Source organism: Colletes latitarsis, chromosome 3 (assembly GCF_051014445.1).
Source record: "Colletes latitarsis isolate SP2378_abdomen chromosome 3, iyColLati1, whole genome shotgun sequence".
Classification (NCBI taxonomy): domain Eukaryota; kingdom Metazoa; phylum Arthropoda; class Insecta; order Hymenoptera; family Colletidae; genus Colletes; species Colletes latitarsis.
The window spans coordinates 29,903,471-29,926,458 of record NC_135136.1 but is presented as its reverse complement, the minus strand read 5'-3'; the positions used below and the strand labels follow the sequence as shown (position 1 = coordinate 29,926,458).

The 22,988-nt window shown below is 33.2% G+C and overlaps 4 protein-coding genes across 6 annotated transcripts; 2 read left to right on the top strand and 2 right to left on the bottom strand.

Annotated features, from left to right (window-relative positions):
- Positions 1–897: 897 nt before the first annotated feature.
- Positions 898–5,144, top strand: Gnptab (N-acetylglucosamine-1-phosphate transferase subunits alpha and beta). Of its 3 annotated transcripts, XM_076762362.1 has the most exons (8): positions 898–1,265; positions 1,590–2,011; positions 2,091–2,302; positions 2,401–2,618; positions 2,757–3,184; positions 3,277–3,448; positions 3,958–4,145; positions 4,223–5,144. In XM_076762362.1, exons 1-8 carry the CDS (start codon positions 1,098–1,100, stop codon positions 4,530–4,532), a joined length of 2,118 nt encoding a protein of 705 aa, XP_076618477.1. In that variant the 5' UTR covers positions 898–1,097; the 3' UTR covers positions 4,533–5,144. The 3 variants fall into 3 exon arrangements, with proteins under 3 accessions (XP_076618477.1, XP_076618476.1, XP_076618478.1); XM_076762361.1 differs by having other exon boundaries at positions 2,401–3,184; XM_076762363.1 differs by lacking the exon at positions 4,223–5,144 and having other exon boundaries at positions 2,401–3,184; positions 3,998–4,145.
- Positions 5,145–5,458: 314 nt separating this feature from the next.
- Positions 5,459–8,498, bottom strand: LOC143340433 (uncharacterized). The gene is made up of 5 exons (XM_076762364.1): positions 8,165–8,498; positions 7,656–7,914; positions 6,474–6,706; positions 6,064–6,408; positions 5,459–5,987 (listed from the first exon to the last, which is right to left on the bottom strand). Exons 1-5 carry the CDS (start codon positions 8,418–8,420, stop codon positions 5,836–5,838), a joined length of 1,245 nt encoding a protein of 414 aa, XP_076618479.1. The 5' UTR covers positions 8,421–8,498; the 3' UTR covers positions 5,459–5,835.
- Positions 8,499–9,325: 827 nt separating this feature from the next.
- On the top strand, positions 9,326–13,673 carry Iswi (nucleosome-remodeling ATPase imitation SWI). The gene has a single exon (XM_076761893.1). It carries the CDS (start codon positions 9,475–9,477, stop codon positions 12,505–12,507), a length of 3,033 nt encoding a protein of 1,010 aa, XP_076618008.1. The 5' UTR covers positions 9,326–9,474; the 3' UTR covers positions 12,508–13,673.
- Positions 13,674–13,817: 144 nt separating this feature from the next.
- On the bottom strand, positions 13,818–21,225 carry LOC143340212 (CUE domain-containing protein 2-A). Its single transcript, XM_076761894.1, has 5 exons — positions 21,101–21,225; positions 20,243–20,332; positions 19,796–20,132; positions 18,346–18,519; positions 13,818–18,124 (listed from the first exon to the last, which is right to left on the bottom strand). The coding sequence occupies exons 2-5, from the start codon at positions 20,329–20,331 to the stop codon at positions 17,864–17,866; spliced, it is 861 nt and encodes a 286-aa protein (XP_076618009.1). The 5' UTR covers position 20,332; positions 21,101–21,225; the 3' UTR covers positions 13,818–17,863.
- Positions 21,226–22,988: the final 1,763 nt, after the last annotated feature.

Here is a 22,988-nt window from a genome sequence, read left to right as displayed (position 1 = left end):
CTCTGGGCACCGGTCTACCGTCTGATAACACTGTTATGAATCAATTTTTAGATTTATCAAAATACATATGTATAACCTCCGTATCTGTAGTATTACTCATTTTCTATTCGTTAATTTTTGTTAATACGTGTCTTTTTGAACATCAGTTCGAACAACTGCCATACCGACCGAAAAATTCGGAGGTAATTTTAACTTCCTCGTCAGTTGAGAAACTATTCACTGAATTAGTATTGATGGGCAGACAATTATAACATATGCGTAAATACATGCGAGTTGACTATGAGGAAGGGATTGAAATTCATTTCTAAATCTGTTGGTAATGTTGCGAGTGACACGAAAATGGCAATGGGGTTCTAGAGCCCCAGAAAAATGGCCCAAAAAAATACATGGGTGAAAGGTCTATTCGTATACCTCGTCTGTGATAATATGTATATTCTTATAATATAATAATAAATTGTTCAATTTTCGACATTAGATCCCTGATACTTTTTTAAAGAGAATACAAAAATGTATCGATCAATGTATAATAAAGTATATATTTTTATTTAAAAAATCGAAGTAATTTTGAAAACATGACATAAATTGTTCAATTTTCGACATTAGATCCTTGATTTCATTTTTAAAGAGAATACAAAAATGTATCGATCGATGTATAACAAAGTATATATTTTTATTTAAAAGATCGAAGTAATTTTGAACACATGACATATCAGATTTTGCTATTTGATCACAGAATTACATTTATCATTGTACATATAGTAATACAACAGAAAAATCATTTTCACATATTGTCGAAATATTTAATTCATTTTAGATTCCTTTATCAGGGTAGTCCATGGAGCCGCACAACTGCTTTTACGCATCAAAACATACCACTATAGTTAAGGGTTATATGAACAAGCGCTTACAGCGCGTGAACGTTTACACCGAATGTACCTTTTTGCACCCTACACGGTGTAACTACACCCAATAGCACCCTCCTGTTTAACTCAGTGCTTCCAGTTTTGTTTATATCAATTTGTATACCGGTACAAGTAACTTCGGTAGTCGAAGTTAATTGGAATCAGCCGCATGTAAACAGTGGTGTATGGATTCGTATGGCTATTTTAGCGATGCCAATCGCATGTAGACTCTTTATAAATATAATGAGCACATGGAAATTATTACAGCGTCGATGTTACGATCTACTCTCGTACAAATATTCGCTTCTTATGATATTAATGGCATTTACTTGTATATTTATCGGGATTATTCATTTCGGAGAGGTTAGGAAACCCACGATTTTTCACTATTGTTTTGATGATGTAGATCGTATTTGTTAATCGTTAAACATCTGTATTTCATTGTTTCTCGTTGAAACTAAGTCGTTACTCTATCGATTATTTAAATGTATCTTTACAATTAATCGAATCTGTTGACGCGATTGAAAATATACAAATAGTTTAAATAGCATTTCCATAACATTTTGTACATGTTCTGACGATAATACACCTTGAACGTAAACGAATATTAATTAGGCTTGTTTTAAACGATTTAACGATCTAACGTATGTGAAAATTGTTAAATTTTGTCTAAAAATATTTTTCCAGATATGGGTAGCTTGGAGTAAAGAAAAGTATGAAGCTGTATTTCATTCTTTTAACGATAATATATTAGGTATCTCTTTTCAAAAAAAATTATGTCAACATGTTCCAATAGATGTTGTATATACATGGGTTAATGGCTCTGACACAATTTTTTTAAAAAACCTGAAAGAACATGTTCCTATTATGGATGTTAACACAGCAGCATCTAGATATAGCGACAAAGATGAATTACGATACTCGTTGCGTTCTTTAGAAATGTATGCACCATGGGTTAGGCATGTGTACATAGTTACTAATGGCCAAATACCAAGTTGGTTGGATATGGATAATCCTAGAGTTACCCTTATTACTCACGAAGACATTTTTTTAAATAAAAGTGATTTACCAACATTTTCTAGTCCTGCTATTGAAAGTCATATTCACAGGTAATATAAAATTTGCCTGTTTTATGTAGATCAGTGATTATGTCTATTGAATTTGACATATTAATTTTTATTTCTACAGAATTCCTGGAATTTCAGATAAATTTTTATACTTTAACGATGATGTAATGTTAGGAACTGAGGTATGGCCAGAAGATTTCATTACTCAAGCAGGTGGCCAGAAAGTGTATCTTGCATGGTGGGTTCCTGATTGTTCCGATGTCTGTCCTTGGGCTTGGGTGGGTGATGGGTCGTGCGATCCTGCTTGTAATACAACATTATGCGAATTTGATGGTAATTGTTACTTTTTGTCTTTGTCTTTAAATTTTGTACCAATAATTTGGTAAAAGAAATATTATAGTGACTCTGAAATAATATTAATAATTATGTAGGAGGAGATTGTGATAGTACACCAGTTCCTACCGATAGCGAAGCACTCGATGAAGAAGGAGATTATTCACAAAAGTTTTTACAAGATACTCAAGAAAATACTTATTATGGATTGAAATTCTTAGATATATTAAGGAATAAAAGCAAATCTGCACGGAATAATACAGAAGCATTTACCCAACAAATATTGCCAAATGAGTCTATACACTTGAAGTCTGATGTAAATAAATTTTATAATTTAAAAACCGATAAGTATATAAATCATGTTGAAAAGGTTTTTAATGAACGTGAAAATAATCAAATTGTATCTACTCAAAAATCGATATTATCGAAAATGATGCGTAAGATGAAATTTCAGAATTCAAATTTTACCGAAAGACGTATTCAACTTAAACGTTATTTAAACGATGACAATATAAACTTACCAGAAATTAGCAGTACTGTCAAGATTAATAATAAACCCAATTATTCCGATCAATGGAAACTTAGAACTAGACAGCTGGATACATATGCGGAATCTTTGTTGTATGTAAATAGAATATATAACATGGCATATGGATTCGAACGTAGGAGGGTACCTGCTCACATGCCTCATTTAATAGATAAATGGATCGCCGCTGACATGCACAAAAAGTTTGAAAACGAATTTAAGAAAACGTCTAGTCATAAAGTTAGAAATTCTGAGGATATGCAGTTTGCATTTTCTTATTACTATTTTTTGGCAAGCGAGAAACGGAAAGTGCCAATTGAAGAAATATTCGACACATTTGACACGGATAAATCGGGGTATAATATTTTACGAAACAGTAAACTTTTTACTTTTCGTTTATCATTTTCTATTATTAAGGATTTAAAACTAATACCGGTATTATTTTCAGGACTTGGTCAGATAGAGAAATTAGGACACTTTTGTCCAGATTATATTCACTACCTCTCGATTATAGTCTAGTTGTAGAGTTTGAAAATGCAATAACAAACTGTTCGAATCACGTAAAAATTACAGAAATATCGAATCCACCGCAGGGAGAAAGATATTTGGATTCATCTCTTGTGAGTAAATATTGTTTTATTCATTGTAACCATCATAATTAGCAAAATAAGCTAGATCCTATTTTTGAGGGGCGGGGGAAAGCACTATGGCATGGAGAAACATGCGATGTAACAACACCGCATATAATATCTAACAAAGCATCAGTCTGATTAGTCAAACCGTCAAGACCCGTCAGCTTAGTCCGAGTTCACTTACGACACCCCACTTATAAACTACACCCCATAATTCAACCTCGCATCAGCTATTACAATGTCATATAGTATCACTAGCTATGGCTAATTGCAGTCGTAGATCGTAGGACTGATGGCAGCATTGCCAAATTTATCATGTTCTGACCTGTATTAGAGAAGGCCGTGTTCCATTACTACTTCAACTCGTGTGAGCGCTCTCGTTTATGTCGCTTCCTCCACTCCTCAACAATGGGATTTAGCTTATTTTTCTTGTAACTAATACTTAAATGTGAAATAAAGTATAAATCAAATTATGGTGTCTGGTACTCGTCTTATAGCCAATTGTATCTAAAGAATTAATAGCAAAATGCGAATCAGTTTCAAACAAGATTGAAGCTAGGTTCGGAGAAAAGAAGCTCTATCCACATGAAATAATTAGAGCAGGAAAAAATGAGATATTCGAAATGTTGACAAGCAATGTATCTCTAACTGTGCAACTCCTGGATGAAATTCGCAGAGATCCAAAGTAAGTTAACATATTAATTTGTATTAATTATTTTTATTAATTTAAGAAATAAATGAAACGATTTCAATAAATTTTAGAAAATTTATATGTTTAAACGATGACATGGATCCTCTTCGTCGTTCAGAAAACGAAATTGTTCGGGCGTTATTGAACGATTTTTATCGTTCGCTTTATCCATTGCGCAGCACATTCGAATTGCCTCTGCAATACCGAAATCTTTTCACTCATCGACATGAACTTTTTGAGTGGAGAACTAATCGTGCAAAAGCTAGAAATTTATTATTGTGTCTAATTGTTTTACTTCTTGTTACGACTTTTTATCATTTATTTTACAGTCAAATGCGACGATTATTCAGAATACGAGCATTGCCTACCCTCCTCATTTAAATAATGGTGACTAAAAATAGTTGTCAAATTAGGGTTATGTAAAATTATCGTCATGTCTGCAATAATGTAAAGAGAACAGTGACTAAAAAGATCGATGAGAAATCAGATTTTGTACATAAAACTTTTTATGTACACGTCGTTTCTTTACAAAATGTTACTATTTTTACAAATGACATATACAATATATTTCCTCTGATAGGTGTTTTAACAAAAATTTAATCGACTTTAAATAATGAATCACTACGATAATTTTTTATATATTATTTATGTAAAAAATATGAATTATCGCAAAGAATTAATATTTTGTTTTTTAGAATTTAATGTAAAGAAATTCAAACGGTAGATTTTTAATATCATGTTTTAAAATTAAGTAAACTATTCCTGTGATATTGACTATGTACTGATTTTTTCTGTGACGAAATGGAAGTTGGATCTGAGAAATTTTTCTACAAAATAATTGTACAATGGTAAATTTATTACCTATAGATTTTAAATAAGCGATGCGATTGATCGCTGTTATATATTTTTAGTTAGTATTTAATTTAATAATATTTTCTGGTGCGCATTAAAATTTTCCACTAGAAAAATCGTTCATTCGACAATTGTTAAAGACTTACTATATACCAAATTTTTACTTATTATAATATTATAGGTATAATCGATGAAAAGTGCTAGTACACTGAATGTCTTTTTAAATTCAACATTTTTATTTATTTTGTTTACAAAGTCATGTATATAACTTCCTCTAAGTAAAGCGGTGTAGTACCTCGTATGACTGAATTGTATCTATCATGGTACAGTTAGGGTATATAATTATCACTAAATGTGAATTAAATAACTGCTCACAATAATGTTATGATAATAATACCATCCAAGTATGCTAATCTTGTATACGGTATTGCATCTTTTATATTTAACTATTCTGTATATTATTGTTTTAATAAAAAGTACAAGTGTCAAAAAGTAAAAAACATTAAAATAAATGAAGTAGGATAATATCATCTGATAATACTGTGTAATGTATTTCTGGTTCTCCTACAGTGTTTCCTATTTTACTGGTAAGTATAACAATATGTTTCACGTCCACTAATTATACATGACTTAACAATAAACGTAAATGTTAAACATTCTAAACAAAACACTATTTTACATACCTTAACAATTTCAATTTTTGAACATTTATGTAAAGTTATTGCAATTGTTTTTTTCTTCTTTTTTTAATAGAGAAGTGACGTGCGTTCAATGCATTATTATTGATGCAAAATTATTTGCAAGTTCAGAAGTTGCGAAAATTTGTTTAACGTCATGATTCCGATATTTGTTGTCTGTCTAAAGGAGGACAATTCATATGCCGAAAATTTCGTGGACCTACCATACCTTCCTGTATTCTTGCACATTCGCTCATCCATATTGCTACACTGGCTACCTCTTCAGCCGATAGACGAGGTCCAATACCTAAACATAACAAAATTGTTAAATTACGTACATAATAAATTGAACAAATCGTAAAATTTTTCTTCCTAATTCTCACCAGGAATATTCGGACGATACTTGAACGATTTCTGATCTAGGATTTTTTTTCTTCTATTCCCGCTCGAAGCTTTACGATCTATGCTACGAACATTTTGATCTTTGCTTGCATTTCCGTCTGGAGTATTGCTGCCAGATGTACACTTGTCAGATATATTTTCACTTTTCGTCGATTTTTTCCCGTCGCTCGACCGAGATCTTTTACTCAGTTCAGCATCCGCGCCAGAATTCTCGTTATTTTCTTCTACTTTCAAAGTTCCTTCGCTGGAAGAATCTTGCTCGGTTTTATCGTCGACCATTTTTCTCCGATCGGTATAACTCTCGCCTAATTGTGGCGTAATATCGGCTGAAAGAAAATAAAGAATATTTCCTGTTAAACTTAATTTCCCGTTAACCTAGAAATCAATTTACTTCTTGAAGAGTCAATGTCTTCCTTTGACACTAGTTCCAAATCCAAATTTACGTCCGCTTCGGTGTCTTGGCTCGCGATAGAGCAAACACGATCCACGGAGGACTTATCATCGCTAGGTTCTTGGCTCGCCAATGATCTAGAATCGTTGGATTCGTTGCATAAAATGAATTCTGTCGGATCTTCATCGGAGGAGTCCCTTTCGCTACCGTCGCATCGAAGTCCTGCCAAATACCTGGACATTTTATGTAAAACATATGTATACCCCTGAGAAAAATTTTAATGGGAAATTCTAGAGGCCAAAATAAGACGAAAATCAAGAACAGTAATTTGTTGATCGAGGCTGTATTAAAAAGTTATTAACGTTTAAAGTTCCGCCTGTAGAACGGCAATCTGCGAACAGCTGCGTACGCGTGACAGTAGTTCTCACTCACAAGACTGTGAGTCTGTCGATACGTCACTAAGTAGAGTTTCTCATGCTGAGTGAGAACCACTATCACATGCACGCAGCTGTTCTTAATTTGCCATTCTGTGGACGTAACTTTAAACATTAATAACTTTTTAATAAAGCCTCTATCAACAAATTGGTATTCTTAATTTTCGTCTTATTTTGGCTTCTAGAATCTCCCATTAAAATTTTTCCCAGATGGCTGTACATCCTGTATAATATTAGATTATACATGTTAATAATATGTATGTAATGTTCGACACATTTTTAATAATTCTCAACATGTACGTAGCTACAACATTAAGTAGACTGCGGATATTTACGTAAATGCATGTTTTTATAAAAAACGCAGAGAAGAGTAAGAGCTTTAATTAAAATTCGTTTTGTCATTAGAAAGGTTTAAAAAATCTCAAAGAATTCGTAGGACAGAAAAGGGAAAAGGGCGCGTTTCCTCGGGCCTGCTAGGGGACTCATTTAGTAAATGACTTCTTCGCAGGCCCTGTCTTAGATGACTGGGATATTGGGAAATGTGTCGAGGGTTCTATTTATAGCAACCGAGGGGTCAGTCGAACACTTGTGAGAGCGCGACCCCTCTGGTGGCGAGCATGGGAGACGACATCACAAATGTATCTTTTATTTTGCATATTTCTTATATTATAAAAATATAAGAATTTCATTAAAAGTAAATAAATAATTGTCACTCTGCGCATCTAGTTAAAAACTTCATCCAACTTACCCATAAATCTCCATGAATAACGTAACAGGAACCATAGCTGATCCTCCTTCGGGTTCGTGAGTGAATAATTCACAAATCATGATCATCGTCTCGAAGAGACTCGATCCTAATAGACCCACCGCTATAGCCAGAAACTTTTTCACCTGACACCTCCGTCGAAATTTCCCAATCATCATGATCAAATTTAACTCTCGTCGATCCAAGCACAAGCAATCCCAACGACGTAGGATCATTTCCACGGGCAACGATTTGTTATAATCTACCCAACAAATATTCAACATCGAAATAATACGAAGAATTTCAAATTGTTTTATCGTTTTATTATTTCGTTATGATTAAAATAAATATAAGGTATTTTTGAAATATAAATACACAAGGAAATGATTTTACGCGTTAAAATAACTAAAAAGTCTATTGTGTTTAATATACATATACAATACACATTTAGGTCAAAGCGATTAAACGATTAAATAATGGTTTGCGAATGATTTGCACGCTTGCGTGAGTACCTCCGAATTGCCTAAGCAAAATTCTAAGAAAACCAAGCGTCAATCCGGAAGCGGTGCTCGGTGGTGGATATTCGAGTCTCAGTTTTGTTGGTGGGTCCTCGCCGTCAGCCAACGCTCGAAAGTACGAGCTGGACCATTTAAGTAAATCGTACGGTTGGGTTCGTATAGCTGCCTTGCAAAATTGCTTTAAAATTATCGGCAAACTTGGCGGGACGATGATCCCTTGGCTCGCGACCGATTGTTCGATAACGGACATTTTTTATCGTAAAAATTCACCGGGCACTCTTTTCTTGTCAAAGTGAAAGCTTTCGTCCGATAACAATGAATCACAATTAGCGAGAACAGTGTACTACGTTGTAGAAACCTAGCTTAACTTGAATATCGTAGTACACAGTATCGAGTGTGTTGCTACTTCGCGGGGTACCGTCGTCTAGGAAACAATATCGATGGACATACATATCTCGAGCAGAAACGAAGATCTTTCTGGTAAGAATTAATAACATTCTTGTTGCATAGTTGTATTATTTGAAAACTTTAATCGCTGTTTAAATGTGATTGAATAGTAGCTTAGTGTTTCTTTATCTTTCTTCATTTTTCTTTTCTCTCATTTTTGATTAATAGATAAATATAAATATGAATGTAACACACAACATTAAGAGGTAAATAGACTTATTTTTCAAATTATACGGAAAGATTGTTTATGAATATACATTTTAGAATAAGGTTATTTAATTATCGCAATATAGATAAGTAACTTTAAATATTCTCACGGTGTATTATTTATTTGTTTATAAAATTTATTTACATCATCGATAGAACTGTGTTCGCTGATACAAAGGTTGATCAGAAAGTAAGGTTCCCTATGTCAAATATTTTTATTGCAATTTATACTATTTCCTGAAACCCCTTGCTTTCCTCACACAATGAGTCCGTTGCTCTTAGATTTCACAGGAATCTGAATATGTCACGTTATAAACAATATATACACGTGGGAAATTTAAATTTCTTCTAACATATTGCCAAGGGAATCTTATTTTTTGATCAACCTGGAAACATATTTAAATGTTTCTGCGATTACCGCGGATGCGGTCGTGACCAAATGCTTACAGATGGCACTAATAACGTACTTTTGGAGGGATAACACAATCCAACATGGCGGCGATTGGTGTTGTGCGTTCGTGAACGTCAGGGTTGAGACCGGTATTTAAGAGACAAATAGTTGTAATTAAATCAAGTACGTGTTTACGTGGGAGTTAGTTCGACTATAATTTCATTTACACTCGTAAGGGGTAGTTCTGAAATTAGGGAAAATGTCGAAGCCAGACGAAAATGCAGACACAGGGGACACGGGAGAAAATTCGAATGGATCTTCGGCAGAGACCACGTCGTCTCGTGGTGGTGACTTTGAAACAAAGCTTGAAACTGATCGAAGTAAGAGATTCGATTATTTACTGAAACAGACTGAAATATTCTCCCATTTTATGACGAACAATCAGAAGGATAAAGCTGGAAGTCCTTTGAAAGTCAAAGCTGGCAGGCCCAGAAAACAACCAGCAGAAGCTCCTGTGAAAGTCGATCTCATTGATCACAGGCACCGTAAGACAGAACAAGAAGAAGACGAGGAGTTATTAGCAGAGAGTAACGCCAATGTTGCGACTACAACACGTTTTGAATCGTCACCACACTACATTAAATCTGGTGAGTTACGAGATTATCAAATACGAGGTTTAAATTGGATGATATCCTTGTACGAACACGGTATCAATGGTATCTTAGCAGATGAAATGGGTCTTGGTAAAACTTTACAGACTATTTCTTTGCTCGGATACATGAAACACTTCAGAAGCATTCCGGGTCCGCATATAGTTATAGTTCCAAAGTCTACTTTGGCTAATTGGATGAACGAATTTAAGAAATGGTGTCCTACGCTAAGAGCAGTTTGTCTCATAGGAGACGCAGAAACTAGAAATACCTTTATTAGAGATGTTATGATGCCTGGAGAATGGGATGTTTGTGTAACATCTTATGAGATGGTCATAAAAGAAAAGTCTGTATTTAAAAAGTTCAACTGGCGTTATATGGTAATCGATGAGGCTCATAGGATAAAGAACGAGAAGTCAAAACTATCAGAGATACTGCGAGAATTTAAAACAGCTAATCGTCTATTATTAACTGGAACACCTCTGCAGAATAACCTCCATGAATTGTGGTCCTTGCTCAATTTTCTATTGCCAGATGTGTTTAATAGTTCAGACGATTTTGACTCTTGGTTTAATACCAACAGTTTCTTAGGTGATAATTCGTTAGTCGAGAGATTGCATGCAGTTCTTCGACCATTCCTTTTGAGACGTTTAAAATCTGAAGTTGAAAAAGGTCTTAAACCAAAAAAAGAAATCAAGGTGTACATTGGTCTTAGTAAAATGCAAAGAGAATGGTACACTAAAGTGCTCATGAAAGACATAGACATAGTTAACGGCGCTGGAAAAATTGAAAAAATGAGGCTACAAAATATTTTGATGCAATTGCGCAAATGTTGTAACCATCCATATTTGTTTGATGGTGCAGAACCTGGACCTCCTTATACAACCGATGAACATCTGGTTTATAATTGTGGCAAAATGGTAATTCTGGACAAATTATTGCCAAAATTGCAACAGCAAGAATCACGAGTTCTTGTATTTAGTCAAATGACGAGAATGTTGGATATTTTAGAAGACTATTGTCACTGGCGATGTTTTCAGTACTGTCGTTTAGATGGTAATACGGCACACGAGGATAGGCAACGTCAAATCAATGAATATAATGCGCCTGGAAGTGAGAAATTCATTTTCATGTTGTCGACTCGCGCTGGAGGTTTAGGTATAAATTTAGCAACAGCTGATGTAGTTATTATTTATGACTCTGACTGGAATCCACAGATGGATTTGCAAGCAATGGATCGGGCTCATCGTATAGGTCAACAAAAACAAGTTCGCGTATTCAGGTTTATTACAGAAAATACTGTAGAAGAAAAGATTGTTGAGCGTGCCGAAGTTAAATTGCGTTTAGATAAATTAGTTATTCAACAAGGGCGGTTAGTTGATGCAAAGCAAACAGCACTGAATAAAGACGAAATGCTGAATATGATCAGGCACGGTGCAAACGAAGTATTTGCATCCAAAGATAGTGCTATCACGGATGAAGATATAGATACTATTCTACAAAAGGGCGAAGCGAAAACCGAGGAGATGAAACAGAAACTTGAAAGTTTGGGAGAATCGTCGCTGCGTAACTTCACCGTAGACGCACCTACAGATTCGGTGTATCAGTTCGAGGGCGAGGACTATCGTGAAAAACAAAAAATTCTCGGGCTTGGCAACTGGATAGAACCGCCAAAACGAGAGCGAAAAGCTAATTATGCAGTTGACGCTTACTTCAGGGAAGCTCTTAGAGTATCCGAACCGAAAGCTCCGAAAGCACCCAGACCTCCGAAACAGCCAATAGTTCAAGACTTCCAGTTCTTCCCGCCACGATTATTCGAGTTACTCGATCAAGAAATTTATTATTTCCGTCAAACCGTAGGATACAAAGTTCCAAAGAATCCTGAACTTGGATCCGACGCAGCCAGAATTCAAAAAGAAGAGCAGCGCAAAATAGACGAGGCTCAGCCGTTATCCGACGAAGAAATTGTGGAAAAAGAGAAATTGCTCACTCAAGGCTTCACGAATTGGACGAAAAGAGATTTTAATCAGTTTATAAAGGCGAACGAGAAGTACGGTCGCGACGATATCGAGAATATTGCCAAGGAAGTGGAAGGAAAAACACCAGAAGAGGTGATGGAGTACTCTGCAGTTTTTTGGGAACGTTGCCACGAGTTGCAGGACATTGATAGGGTTATGGCTCAAATCGAACGCGGAGAGGCGAAGATACAAAGACGAGCTGGTATTAAAAAAGCCTTAGATGCCAAGATGGCGAGGTACCGTGCACCGTTTCATCAGTTGAGGATAGCTTACGGGACGAATAAGGGGAAGAATTACACCGAAGAGGAGGATCGTTTCCTTGTGTGCATGCTACACAAATTGGGCTTCGATAAGGAAAATGTTTACGAGGAGCTTCGAGCTACGGTCAGATCGGCGCCGCAATTCCGTTTCGATTGGTTCGTCAAGTCGCGTACGGCTTTGGAGTTGCAACGACGATGCAATACTTTGATTACATTGATAGAACGCGAGAACCAAGAACTCGAAGAGCGGGAAAGACAAGAGAGGCGAAAAAAGGGCGGCAGCATAGGTGCAAAACCAGCGTCTAAGCGAAAACAAGAGAATTTACCAGCGCCACAGGATAAGCCTCGAAAAAAGAAGAAATAAACATCACACTGTGAAACGTTTTTCGACCATTCTTGTTTTTTAAAGAGCACGGACTTGACTACAACAATTCTCTTTATTCGTTCATCATTCATTTTTCTTCGAAACATTAACAATACCATTGTTCGAGTTCGGGTGAATATTCGTCGCAGTTTTGACCTTGTCTCGTTCTCTGCGAATTAAGTTCTTTAGTACAATTATCGTCCTTCCACGAGAAGAAGGCATATCGTGTTTACATCCCCACTTTTGCTGCAGTCCGCTGATTGGCTTTCACCGATCTTCATCACCGTTTTCGACCAATACCTGTGAGTCGGCGGACTACACAGGAGTGGGGATGTATACACGCTGTGCCTTCTTCTCGTGGAAGGACGATACGTTCCTCTCGCTTTTTTTCGATAGTCGTCAATAGATCTTAATCAAGATTTTAGAAACAAATAATTAACAATAGGTAGAGGAACTTCTTTATTGATGATAACGAACATAACCAAATTACAGTGATTTTTTTAAGGATTTTGAATATAACATCGAATGATAGCTTTTATATTTACATACACAAGGTGACGCATTTCAATCTGTAAATGAATGTACTTGAGAGACTGTAAAATTAGAAAATTGAATATATAAGGATTGAAGGGCATTCCACGGTCACTTATCTTTTTGTAAATGGCATTTGGCATATTTTTTGTCATCGACTCAAAGAGCGTAACTAGAATTCGAACAAGATTTCGTTTATCTCATTTCTAAATTTTGAATTCTGGTTACGCTTTTTGGCCTTAAGATATCCTACACGCCTCTGCAACCAAAATTTTCCTTCATATTTTAATGTGGAATTTCTCGATAAGACCTACTCTTTGAAATAACAACCACCTATGCATAAAAGGGAATCACTCGGTACACATGTACGCCTAAGCAACTCTTCTCGACTTTACTAAAATTAAATGAAAGCGAGACGATTGATACACCTAATTATTAATTATTACGGAAACATGTTACTCTCGATTGTCACGTGTATATATTTTGTACACGCAACACGAACGTACCTTGACTTAATTTTACACGAGAATACTTGTAATGCAATATTACGTGAACGATTTTATTTATTTGCTACGATTTTAAAGGCATTGTAATTCGTTTTACGAATAAAACACCATATGCCGCGTCATATAAAGCATCTATGTATATTGGTGTTTCATTGAGATGGTGCAAAATCAACTGGCCGCTGAAGGTCATTACAAGGACAATACCCAAACGTAATACGTGGCAGTTAACACTATGTAAAAGTAAAAGTTATACCTGATGTGATATACAGTTTGGTAAATGGTCTTGAGTGGCTAATTGATAATGTGCCACTTATATTATTACTACCCTCATACAGAACCTAATAGAAATAAGAGGAATCGCGCCAATACAAAGTTTTACGATAAAAATGAATTTATCTTTTCGTATAGCTATATTTATTGAATTTCAGAATCCTTAGCATCGAGCAAGGAAAAAATATAAATCGGAATACTTGTTCCTAAATCGAGTCTTAGTGCACAATTATTAGTAATAGTTATACATATATATTAAATATATAAATAGCGAATGTATTACTCGATAGTTTAAAAACAAATGATAATCGAAATTAAATCGATCATCAATAGTTCTTGACGGACAATAGATATGCATAATTTTTATAAAACGCATAGAACATGCACAAACAATAAATACTCGATACAATATAGATTATACATTTTCAGAAGGTCTCCACCCCCCCCCCCCCCTTGTACAATGACTTAAAAAAAAAAAAGTAATTCCATCCGCATCGACGTATATCCTAAAATGTTTAAAATAATCGGAAACAAATATCCTTTCTATCAGGACTCCTGTTCTTGATTCTCATTAATAGCGTACTTAGATACTATTCACATAGTAATCAAAATTCATTACTTATATTAAATCAAACTACAAAGTGAATTGTCAACTGACACTTAAAACGTAGTTTTATATCAATTATAAAGTTACCGTGGCGAATTTTACTTACAACAGTGCTATTAATATCTCAATTATTAATAATAGTATCTGATATTTTAGTCTAATTCAATGATTTAGTATAATCTCGATGAGATATTTGTTTATTATGTATCGCTATAAACAATTGTAATTTTGAAAATATTTTGATTGATACAATTATTGTATTATTTTATTAATACGTAGTGAAAATTTCGTTGTAAAAAATTAAATAACTATTACGCTTGTACAGGTAAAAAAGTATATTCATTCGTGTATAGTCATCTCGTAAATTCGTACTATTAGATTCGTTTTCATTGAAAATTGTGAAAGTATATTGCACAATGCGGAAATAAAAGTATAGTAACATAGTCATACAGCAACGTTTTGTTTACTTTTTAAATACAATCAAGCAGATGAATAAAAACATTTCTGTAACAACATAAAAATAAATGCACGTCTGATCCTTACATTATACTAATGTCATGGAAAATAGAATCTTTGAATGAATCTCGAAAATTAAGATAGAACTATTTATGTAATTTTTTTAATCACTTTGTAAGGCCCCGGAGTTCATTAATATCACCACGGGATATAATATTCTAATTATATAATTTATATTTGGTGTTATCATACTTCAATGTCACTTAGAGTAATGTTGTCCTTTTATAATAATAAAATTTCATTTAAATGAATCTCGATTTTTTTTTTTTTTTTTTTTTTTTTTTTTTAAATTGGTTAATAGAAAAAGCGATTTGCCTTTAAAGTGAAGCAGTATATACAAAACGAGTATTTTTTGTTCGATTAATATATTTTCCAATGTCATAATACATCTTCAATAACTATGTTAGAAGGAGTTTATTGCAACAATGGAAAATATATCATTGTACAAATAAATGATTCATGATTCTATTATCGATGAAATAGAGCCAAACAAATTAAATGTTACACTGTAAGTAATAACAAAATAAGCCACAGAACTATCGTTTTAAACAATAGTAATTAGACTTTGATTTGCATATAAAAGAAGTTATATATATAAATGTATCTTAATAAATCTTAATTTTTATACGATCTTAATTCCGCATTTTTAAGAAATTACGCGCAATGACCATGCATGCAGTCGATATTACTGATGAAAATACATATATGTTACATTAAATGATGTACAGAAAATTCGCAGGCAAACTAAAGTACTCCACTTCGTGGTGATTACTTATTCTATTATTTTTTTCATATTTTTATTCATTTTTAATACCTTTTTAATATGCCGCTATCCTTATTCTATTACACATACTTTCGGAAATCTTACAGCAAAGTCGTTCTGTCTGAGATTAATTGGTAGTAGAATACATTTAGTTTACAGCGAATACAGTATCTTTTTGTAATAATTACAATTATTAGAAATAATATGACTCATGCATAGTTCATATAATTATCTATGGCAAGGATTGGCCCAACTGCAAATTATTTCAATATATTCATAAATTCTCTTTTTTATTAAACGTATTCAATTACTAAAATGAAAGACCATTAACAAATATATTAACAGTACATTTTACGCCTAACAAAATGATATTTAAAAATAATAAATGAAATTCAACGAGACCAGTGATTGAGAAATATAATAATGGGCCCAAATAAAATATGAAAATATAAAATTTATATTTCCAGTTAATTACACTTCTTGCATCAACAGTAGTCGGCATTTGTAATTATCATGACAATTTGGTGTTTCTATTGATTCATTGTCAAAACACGCACTCGAGCATAATTGTTGAATGTACATCACTCAACATGTTAATATCCTAATATTTTAATGATTACATCTGTCTACACTTTAAAGTTTGCAATAATAGCAATAACAATAGTAATACTGGTAAATTATATGGCGCGGTAAGCAAATTTTATCCCGCTTAGATATCTAGTACATGTATGTGTTGTATATATATATATATTTATATATATATATACTAATATATTTTTTACCTACCTAATACATCTACTGAAATTTATTATCCAAAACCTACAACTTGATAATAATTTGTAATACTAAAAGATTTAGTATGCACACAGTTCACTTAAATTTCAGAAACAATGTATCTTTTCGCAATTAACATTGTTTTAAACATTTGACGAACTCCGATTATATCATAGATAATAATTATTACCGTGTACGCTCAAAATGGAATTTATTTTGAATTTCTTGACATTTTCAAGTAAACGTGCACATAAAAATCCTTAATGTTTCTGTTATATTCCTTTTTATTTTAGTGCGTTTGCAAGAAATTGATTCTCCTGCAAGGATATATCACTTATTACTTTACCGTCCTTAAATGCGACATCATCAAATACATGTTAAGAGAAAGAGGGAGAGGGATTTTCACTCAGTTGCGGTAATGTTTCAAAGTAATTAACCGAGTCTTTCTACTGTAACGTTATAAAATATACAGTTTTAAACTACTTGAACAAATATTATTAGCACATGTTCATAGACTTAATGACAACAGTAATGTAACAATCGTACAGTACTCACTAATAAAAAAAAATATATAAGCTACAGTATACTTAATAAATTAAAAAATGTATATTATCTTGATACTAAAAGAGTATATGCACATGTAAAAATAAGAAGTAAGATTATCGATATTAAATCGCAGAATTAAATTTTAAATTAAAAAATCGAGTTTACATTAGTCACGTTTTATATTGTAAGTTAATTTTATACAAAAATATCGTAATACAAACGTTATATTGCTATAAAGATAATAAATACAACTTTCTTTTACGTGTATTTACAAATTAAACGTTCATAAAATACACGAAACAACGTACATGTTACATTATAAAATAAATTGCCCTGTGCAATTGGCCAAATGATAAGTTACAATTTTGTCATCGATAAATTATCCAAACAACGGATACATTTATTTTGTGACCATTGTACGCTCGATAGAAAAAAAAAACATTATTCGATCATAAACTAAATAGTATACGTTAACAGGTACTTATACTGCGATGTAATAGTAATGTTCGCAACTGTACTGTCGTCAAAACAAATTTTCATGATTCCATATTGTAAACGGCACACGCTGCGCATTTGTGATTTCGAGTGCTACGTATCTCTTGCATCGGATCACATAAATATAATATCACGCTTTAAAAAAAAGGAATATCCTTAAAATTGATAATAGTGACTGGATGAAATGAATTTAACTGGAGAGGAACAAAAAAAGTAATGCTGCATACGTAAAAATTCAACACCCTGTCCGTATTCCTCTATAAGCAAGAAGAGAATCTAAGTGAAAGCTTTATCTTGAATCAGATGCCTCCAAGGGGGTGGATCGGGGGGTGGAGGCAAAGGGACTGGTTACGGCCGACAATGACCTCGTTTCCTGCCACCTTCGTTACCGTCCTCCTCTTCGCCACCTCTTCTCACTTCGGTATAGCGTTCACCTTTTACGCTCACGATCTTGTTATCAAGATAACGCACTAACTTTTTTGGTTCCGTTTTCGGAGCAACTGGACGGTGCTCACGTGAATCATCATCTCTATCGACGTAGCTATACCGCGCAATGATACGTGATTTCAGTTCCTCGTCGTTCACTCTGGCCTTGTTTCGACCGTTCGGCTGCCATAAGATAATTACGCCATTTTATATCGTTTAACTCGTGATTGATAATTAACTGTTTAGCTACTAGAAGAATCTATGCACATGCATGTGTATGTTAATTTTTCATGATATAGCGTACATACACGATTTATTTTACAAGAGACTAAGAAGAAATGAACCTATTTTGAATAACGCAAAATATATCAATTAAAATAGTATGAATAAAGTCAGATACTTACTGTTAAAAATGTTAGATTACTGACAATGCTCTGTCCTGCTTCCTGTCGATGAAGTGCAAGTTGAGCTGCCTTTGCTATATCACCTCCAGCAACTGCTAAGCAATGTCTGGCCTCTGCCGAACTTGCTGCTGGAAACATTTCTTGCAAAAGTGCTACTTGATGCCAAGATGATTCCTAATAAAACAAGTAAATCAATGTTTTAAAAATGTATGCCCAGGGAAATAGATATTACAGCGTGTACATGTAAATATGTGATAATATGTGTATGCATGTGGTGATAGCCTATGGCATAACGTACAGATGGTCCTGAAAGGAATGCACTTGTTTTTTCGATCATCAACGAACATGTCTTTAGCAACGAATTAATCGATTTATATCTATCTCTGACATCGCGTCGGTTGGATTGTAATTTAAAATGCCCTATAATATCAGAAGTGAGATTTAATTTAATCGTGCGGGTACGCGACGTTAAGTATCTTTTCGCGACCATCAGCACGTGCTTTCTATAGTTAAACGTTTTGTGAAATATTGTAAACTTTTTGTAATTTTGTGTTATTTAACTGAAAGAATTGAATCGATTCAACAATTCAACATTAGTAAATTAAATTTATGGTAACTATTTACTTTAGCGACTTTACCCTAAATCTATTTATTTTTTTTTTAAGGCTGTATTTCAGCATTAAAAAGAAATGTAGATGGGGGGGAGAGTGAAAAGTAATGTGCTGTTACATTTTTTTTTTATGAGATTGTAAATAACATTTATCTGAACAATTTTTGCTGCTTGGCCTCAGTTTTCGAGATATTTGCAAAATATACTACCACATTCACTCCGCTTCTGTAAAGGATTGCCGATTACCTTGTGTATAATAAGCGAGCGTATATAACTAAAACCAATTGTCAGAATATTAATAATGTTAATTAAATTAACTAATTAGTTTTAATGATTAGATTAAGTTTGATTATATTTTGTATTGTTGCGACACTATGCATATTTAAGTTACGATAAATTAGTATATTATTGGAACTGGTTAAATTAAATCTTTTTGTCCATCCGTTATATACGCTCGCGTGATTATAGAAACACAAGACAATCAACGATCGTTTGCAGACATCGAATAAATGTGGCAGTACCAACAATTTTTGCAAATATCTCGAAAACTGAGGCCAAGCAGCAAAAATTGTTCGGATTGTTAACAATCTTGTCTTCTACAACATACTCAAAAATCATCGGAATTGGTCCATGGATACTATAGTTTCTTAAAATGTTAAGTCTTTTTTTTTGTAAAAAGAAAATGTAACCGCACGTTACTTTTCATCCTCACCCATATACATTTCTTTTCAATGCTGAAATACAGCCTCCTCTTTTAAAAACCATACAAAAATAAACAGATTAAAGGCAAAGTTGCTAAAGTAAGTAGTTACCGAATTTTTCAAACGATTTTGAACTTACTTCTGAGAAGTATTCTCCACTAGAATCACTTCCAGCATCACTTGTTTCAGAAAGATGATGAACTCTCATTCTTTGTGTACCCGGAGGTAACAGGGCCGTTAAGCTAATATGACTTAAAGGATCATGGGGCTGGCAATTTTCATTTTCTTTACTTTCTTCTCGTAATTTACTTTCAATATCCAATAACCATTTGGATACTGCTTCCTTTTCGATCGTTGAAAACTCAGGAAGACAAGCAGAAACCATTTCACACAATCCATCAACATCCAAATCTTCCTCAAGTGCATTTTCTTCTACCATACTCACCACATAACTGAGAACAATATCATCTATTAAACTGAAAAAAAAAAAATATACTTTATATGAAGAGATAAGATACAATTAAATGTATTCAATTACAAATTCCTTTCTAATAAAAAATAACAAAGACTATCTGAATTTATTTACCTCAATTGAGCAGTAGGCACTTCCTTTCTCACAAAACTAAATAAGGACTTCTTCACTAACTCTTCTTTTTCATCCATTGTTCGATTCATCCTAGAATAATTATGTCAAAGCATCTGATTTAAAATCCTAGTTTTACAATGATACTTTTTAGACACTGAATATCACAGCCAATATAAGGTTAATTTAAAAATAATTACAATATCCTAAAACAATAATTTTATTTTTTAAAATATAAATATATTAAAAATTCGATTTAGAAAGAAATTAACATTTTCATGAAACTTATAAAAAATATGTACATTTAAATTGCATTTAATCACATTTAATCGAAACATAGAATATTATCTGAATAATCTGTTGAATAAAAGTTCATTGACTATGAATTCTTTAATACGAGAGAGACTGGACCGTTCAATTTACGATGCAGTAAATTAACTGCGACGACTAACTGGAAATCGTCGATAACTTACGACGGCGTGAAAATTTTATTTCAGAAATTTTTAGTTTTGAAAGCTACTCGCGGTTCAGTGATTTGCTTTCTAGTTAGGTTAAGAGAAATAAGGCAAAATGGAAAACAGAGTGCCTGTAATAAAATCGCGTTAGGCAAGGATTCACATAGGGGTCTCTGTTATTTTATGAAAGAAAAGAAATTATTTTTCCTAACGCGCTAAGAAGTAAAAAATATACGAAAAAGGTAGCCAGGAGAAATGGGAAAAGGACGAGGAGAAATTGACAGGAAAGGTGGTAACAGCGCCGGTCAGCTTCAGTTCTCGACATTTCCGTTCGTCTGCATGAATGAAAGGATTTCGCGGTATAACATTGACATATGCCATCACGAAAACGTAGACAAATACGAACCTGATCTTATACTCTTGCTAGAAGTCCCCAGATCGTAGATGAGGCTGAAAACTGATAAAAATTTCGTATACAAACAACGTTCCTCGATTTGACAGTTCGGCAAGGGGAGGGGTAACGATAATGTGGCGCCATCACAGTTCGCGACCTACTTCGGGATCAAATCAGCAATTTTGCATCGAGAATTTTATTAACAAAAACACATTTCTTCTAAAGATGAATGAGTTCTCAGGTGAAATAAAATACTATTCAATATTCGCAGGCAATTAAAAACTATATATATTTCTTTATATTACAATTGTTCCGCATACATTACGTTATGAAAAAACACGAAAGTTCGATTTATATCGGTGCAACTATATCGATAATGTAACCCTTAAATTTAGAGGGGCGCGAAAATTATTCTGAACTACACCCGCTGTATTATAAATTCCATTCGTAGGACAACCTAACCTTATTTTGTTTCAGTCAAAGTGAGTAACTAATTTCATTTATTTGTCATATAAAATACAAAATTTCTTGAACTCACTGTTAAGTTCACTTAAAATTCATTAATTAACCTTTTATTGTATGAATTGTATTTTGTCTTTCAAAGAAATAATTGTTTCTTAGTTATTTATACGTCCATAAAATAATCAATTATTCTCAAATGAATAGTGAATCTGTAGGTACATTAAATGTTTCTATAATATGTATAATATCATAACCGACACTAGCCATGGTGAACGAAAAACTGCAATACTGCAAGAGTTTAATTTGCACTTATTAGAAAGATTACGCGATATTTATGCATCTCTGTTGCTATTTCTCGTTCAGTATGGTTTGTACTATACTTACCCGGTTCAACGAGAATTGGCAGGAAATATAAAGAAGAAGTTCACGTAATCGACGTTGCAGCCGCAGATAAGTGGCTGCTGAACGTCACTGTTCAGGGACGCTTTTTTTATTTGAGCTTATGCCTGTATCAACTCGGTCCCAAGCTTGGTTCAGGTACTTTGGATTTACCAATATAAGAATTAATGTTTTCCAAACCAAATCCAATCAAGATGATTTGGTCTGGAGTTAAAAATTATATTCCAGCAAATAATACAACGTTCAGATTTATGGATGTAAAAACTTTATTTCGTAAGTTATTAGAACATGTTACGGTTGAAAACTAGAGAAAATATGTTGAACATATTATTCAAGTCATTGAATACAAATTTTAGTAATTAAACTACAATATTTATGCATTCATTTATAATTAATTTAAATTCTAACAGTTCAAACACAGAATCAGCATAAATTGTATATAGTTTAATTAATATAATTAATATTGTATATATTAATATATTAATATATTAATATAATATATCATATTAATATTGAGGATGAGTACTTTTTGTTTAAAAAATTAGCTTCTTTCCTACTATGTGGGGATTTGAACATTACGTTTCGGCCCTGGTCTGATCACGCGTCGTTCGCGTGCGGCTGTTATATTTTATATTTCCTGCTAATTCTCGTTGAATCGGGTCGAGTATAAAGTTGACTGTAATAATATATGTATAAATCCCATAAAGTGTTCTCAAAGAACTACACAAAGGTTGTTTTTATTGAATTTCTAATGGCACACATTATGCAACAAAGAGTTAATTGTCTCTATAAGTAATTTCAAGGATATTAAAATTAAATAATATGGAGAAACTAATACTTATCAATGTAAGATAATAATATAAAGTGAAATGCAAAGTAAGATATTTACATTAGACTTTTGCAAATACCATGAATATGCAATATAATTATACACATTAAAATTATTTTAATTCTTTGAATTCATATAAAATATATTATTACTAATAATAGGAGTTGATAGATTTATGGAATTTGAATATTCGTACTTAACACTAGGTTT

Coding starts and splice junctions, on each gene's coding strand:
- Gnptab (XM_076762361.1), top strand. CDS start 1,098: ATGGCTATTTTAGCGATGCCAATCGCATGTAGACTCTTTATAAATATA. Junction 3,449..3,957: donor GATATTTGGATTCATCTCTT/GTGAGTAAATAT, acceptor CTCGTCTTATAG/CCAATTGTATCTAAAGAATT. Junction 4,146..4,222: donor GAAATTCGCAGAGATCCAAA/GTAAGTTAACAT, acceptor AATAAATTTTAG/AAAATTTATATGTTTAAACG.
- LOC143340433 (XM_076762364.1), bottom strand. CDS start 8,420: ATGTCCGTTATCGAACAATCGGTCGCGAGCCAAGGGATCATCGTCCCG. Junction 7,915..8,164: donor TTTGCTTAGGCAATTCGGAG/GTACTCACGCAA, acceptor TTTGTTGGGTAG/ATTATAACAAATCGTTGCCC. Junction 5,988..6,063: donor GTATCGTCCGAATATTCCTG/GTGAGAATTAGG, acceptor TGTTATGTTTAG/GTATTGGACCTCGTCTATCG.
- Iswi (XM_076761893.1), top strand. CDS start 9,475: ATGTCGAAGCCAGACGAAAATGCAGACACAGGGGACACGGGAGAAAAT.
- LOC143340212 (XM_076761894.1), bottom strand. CDS start 20,331: ATGAATCGAACAATGGATGAAAAAGAAGAGTTAGTGAAGAAGTCCTTA. Junction 20,133..20,242: donor GTGCCTACTGCTCAATTGAG/GTAAATAAATTC, acceptor TTTTTTTTTCAG/TTTAATAGATGATATTGTTC. Junction 18,125..18,345: donor GTAATCTAACATTTTTAACA/GTAAGTATCTGA, acceptor ATCTTATGGCAG/CCGAACGGTCGAAACAAGGC.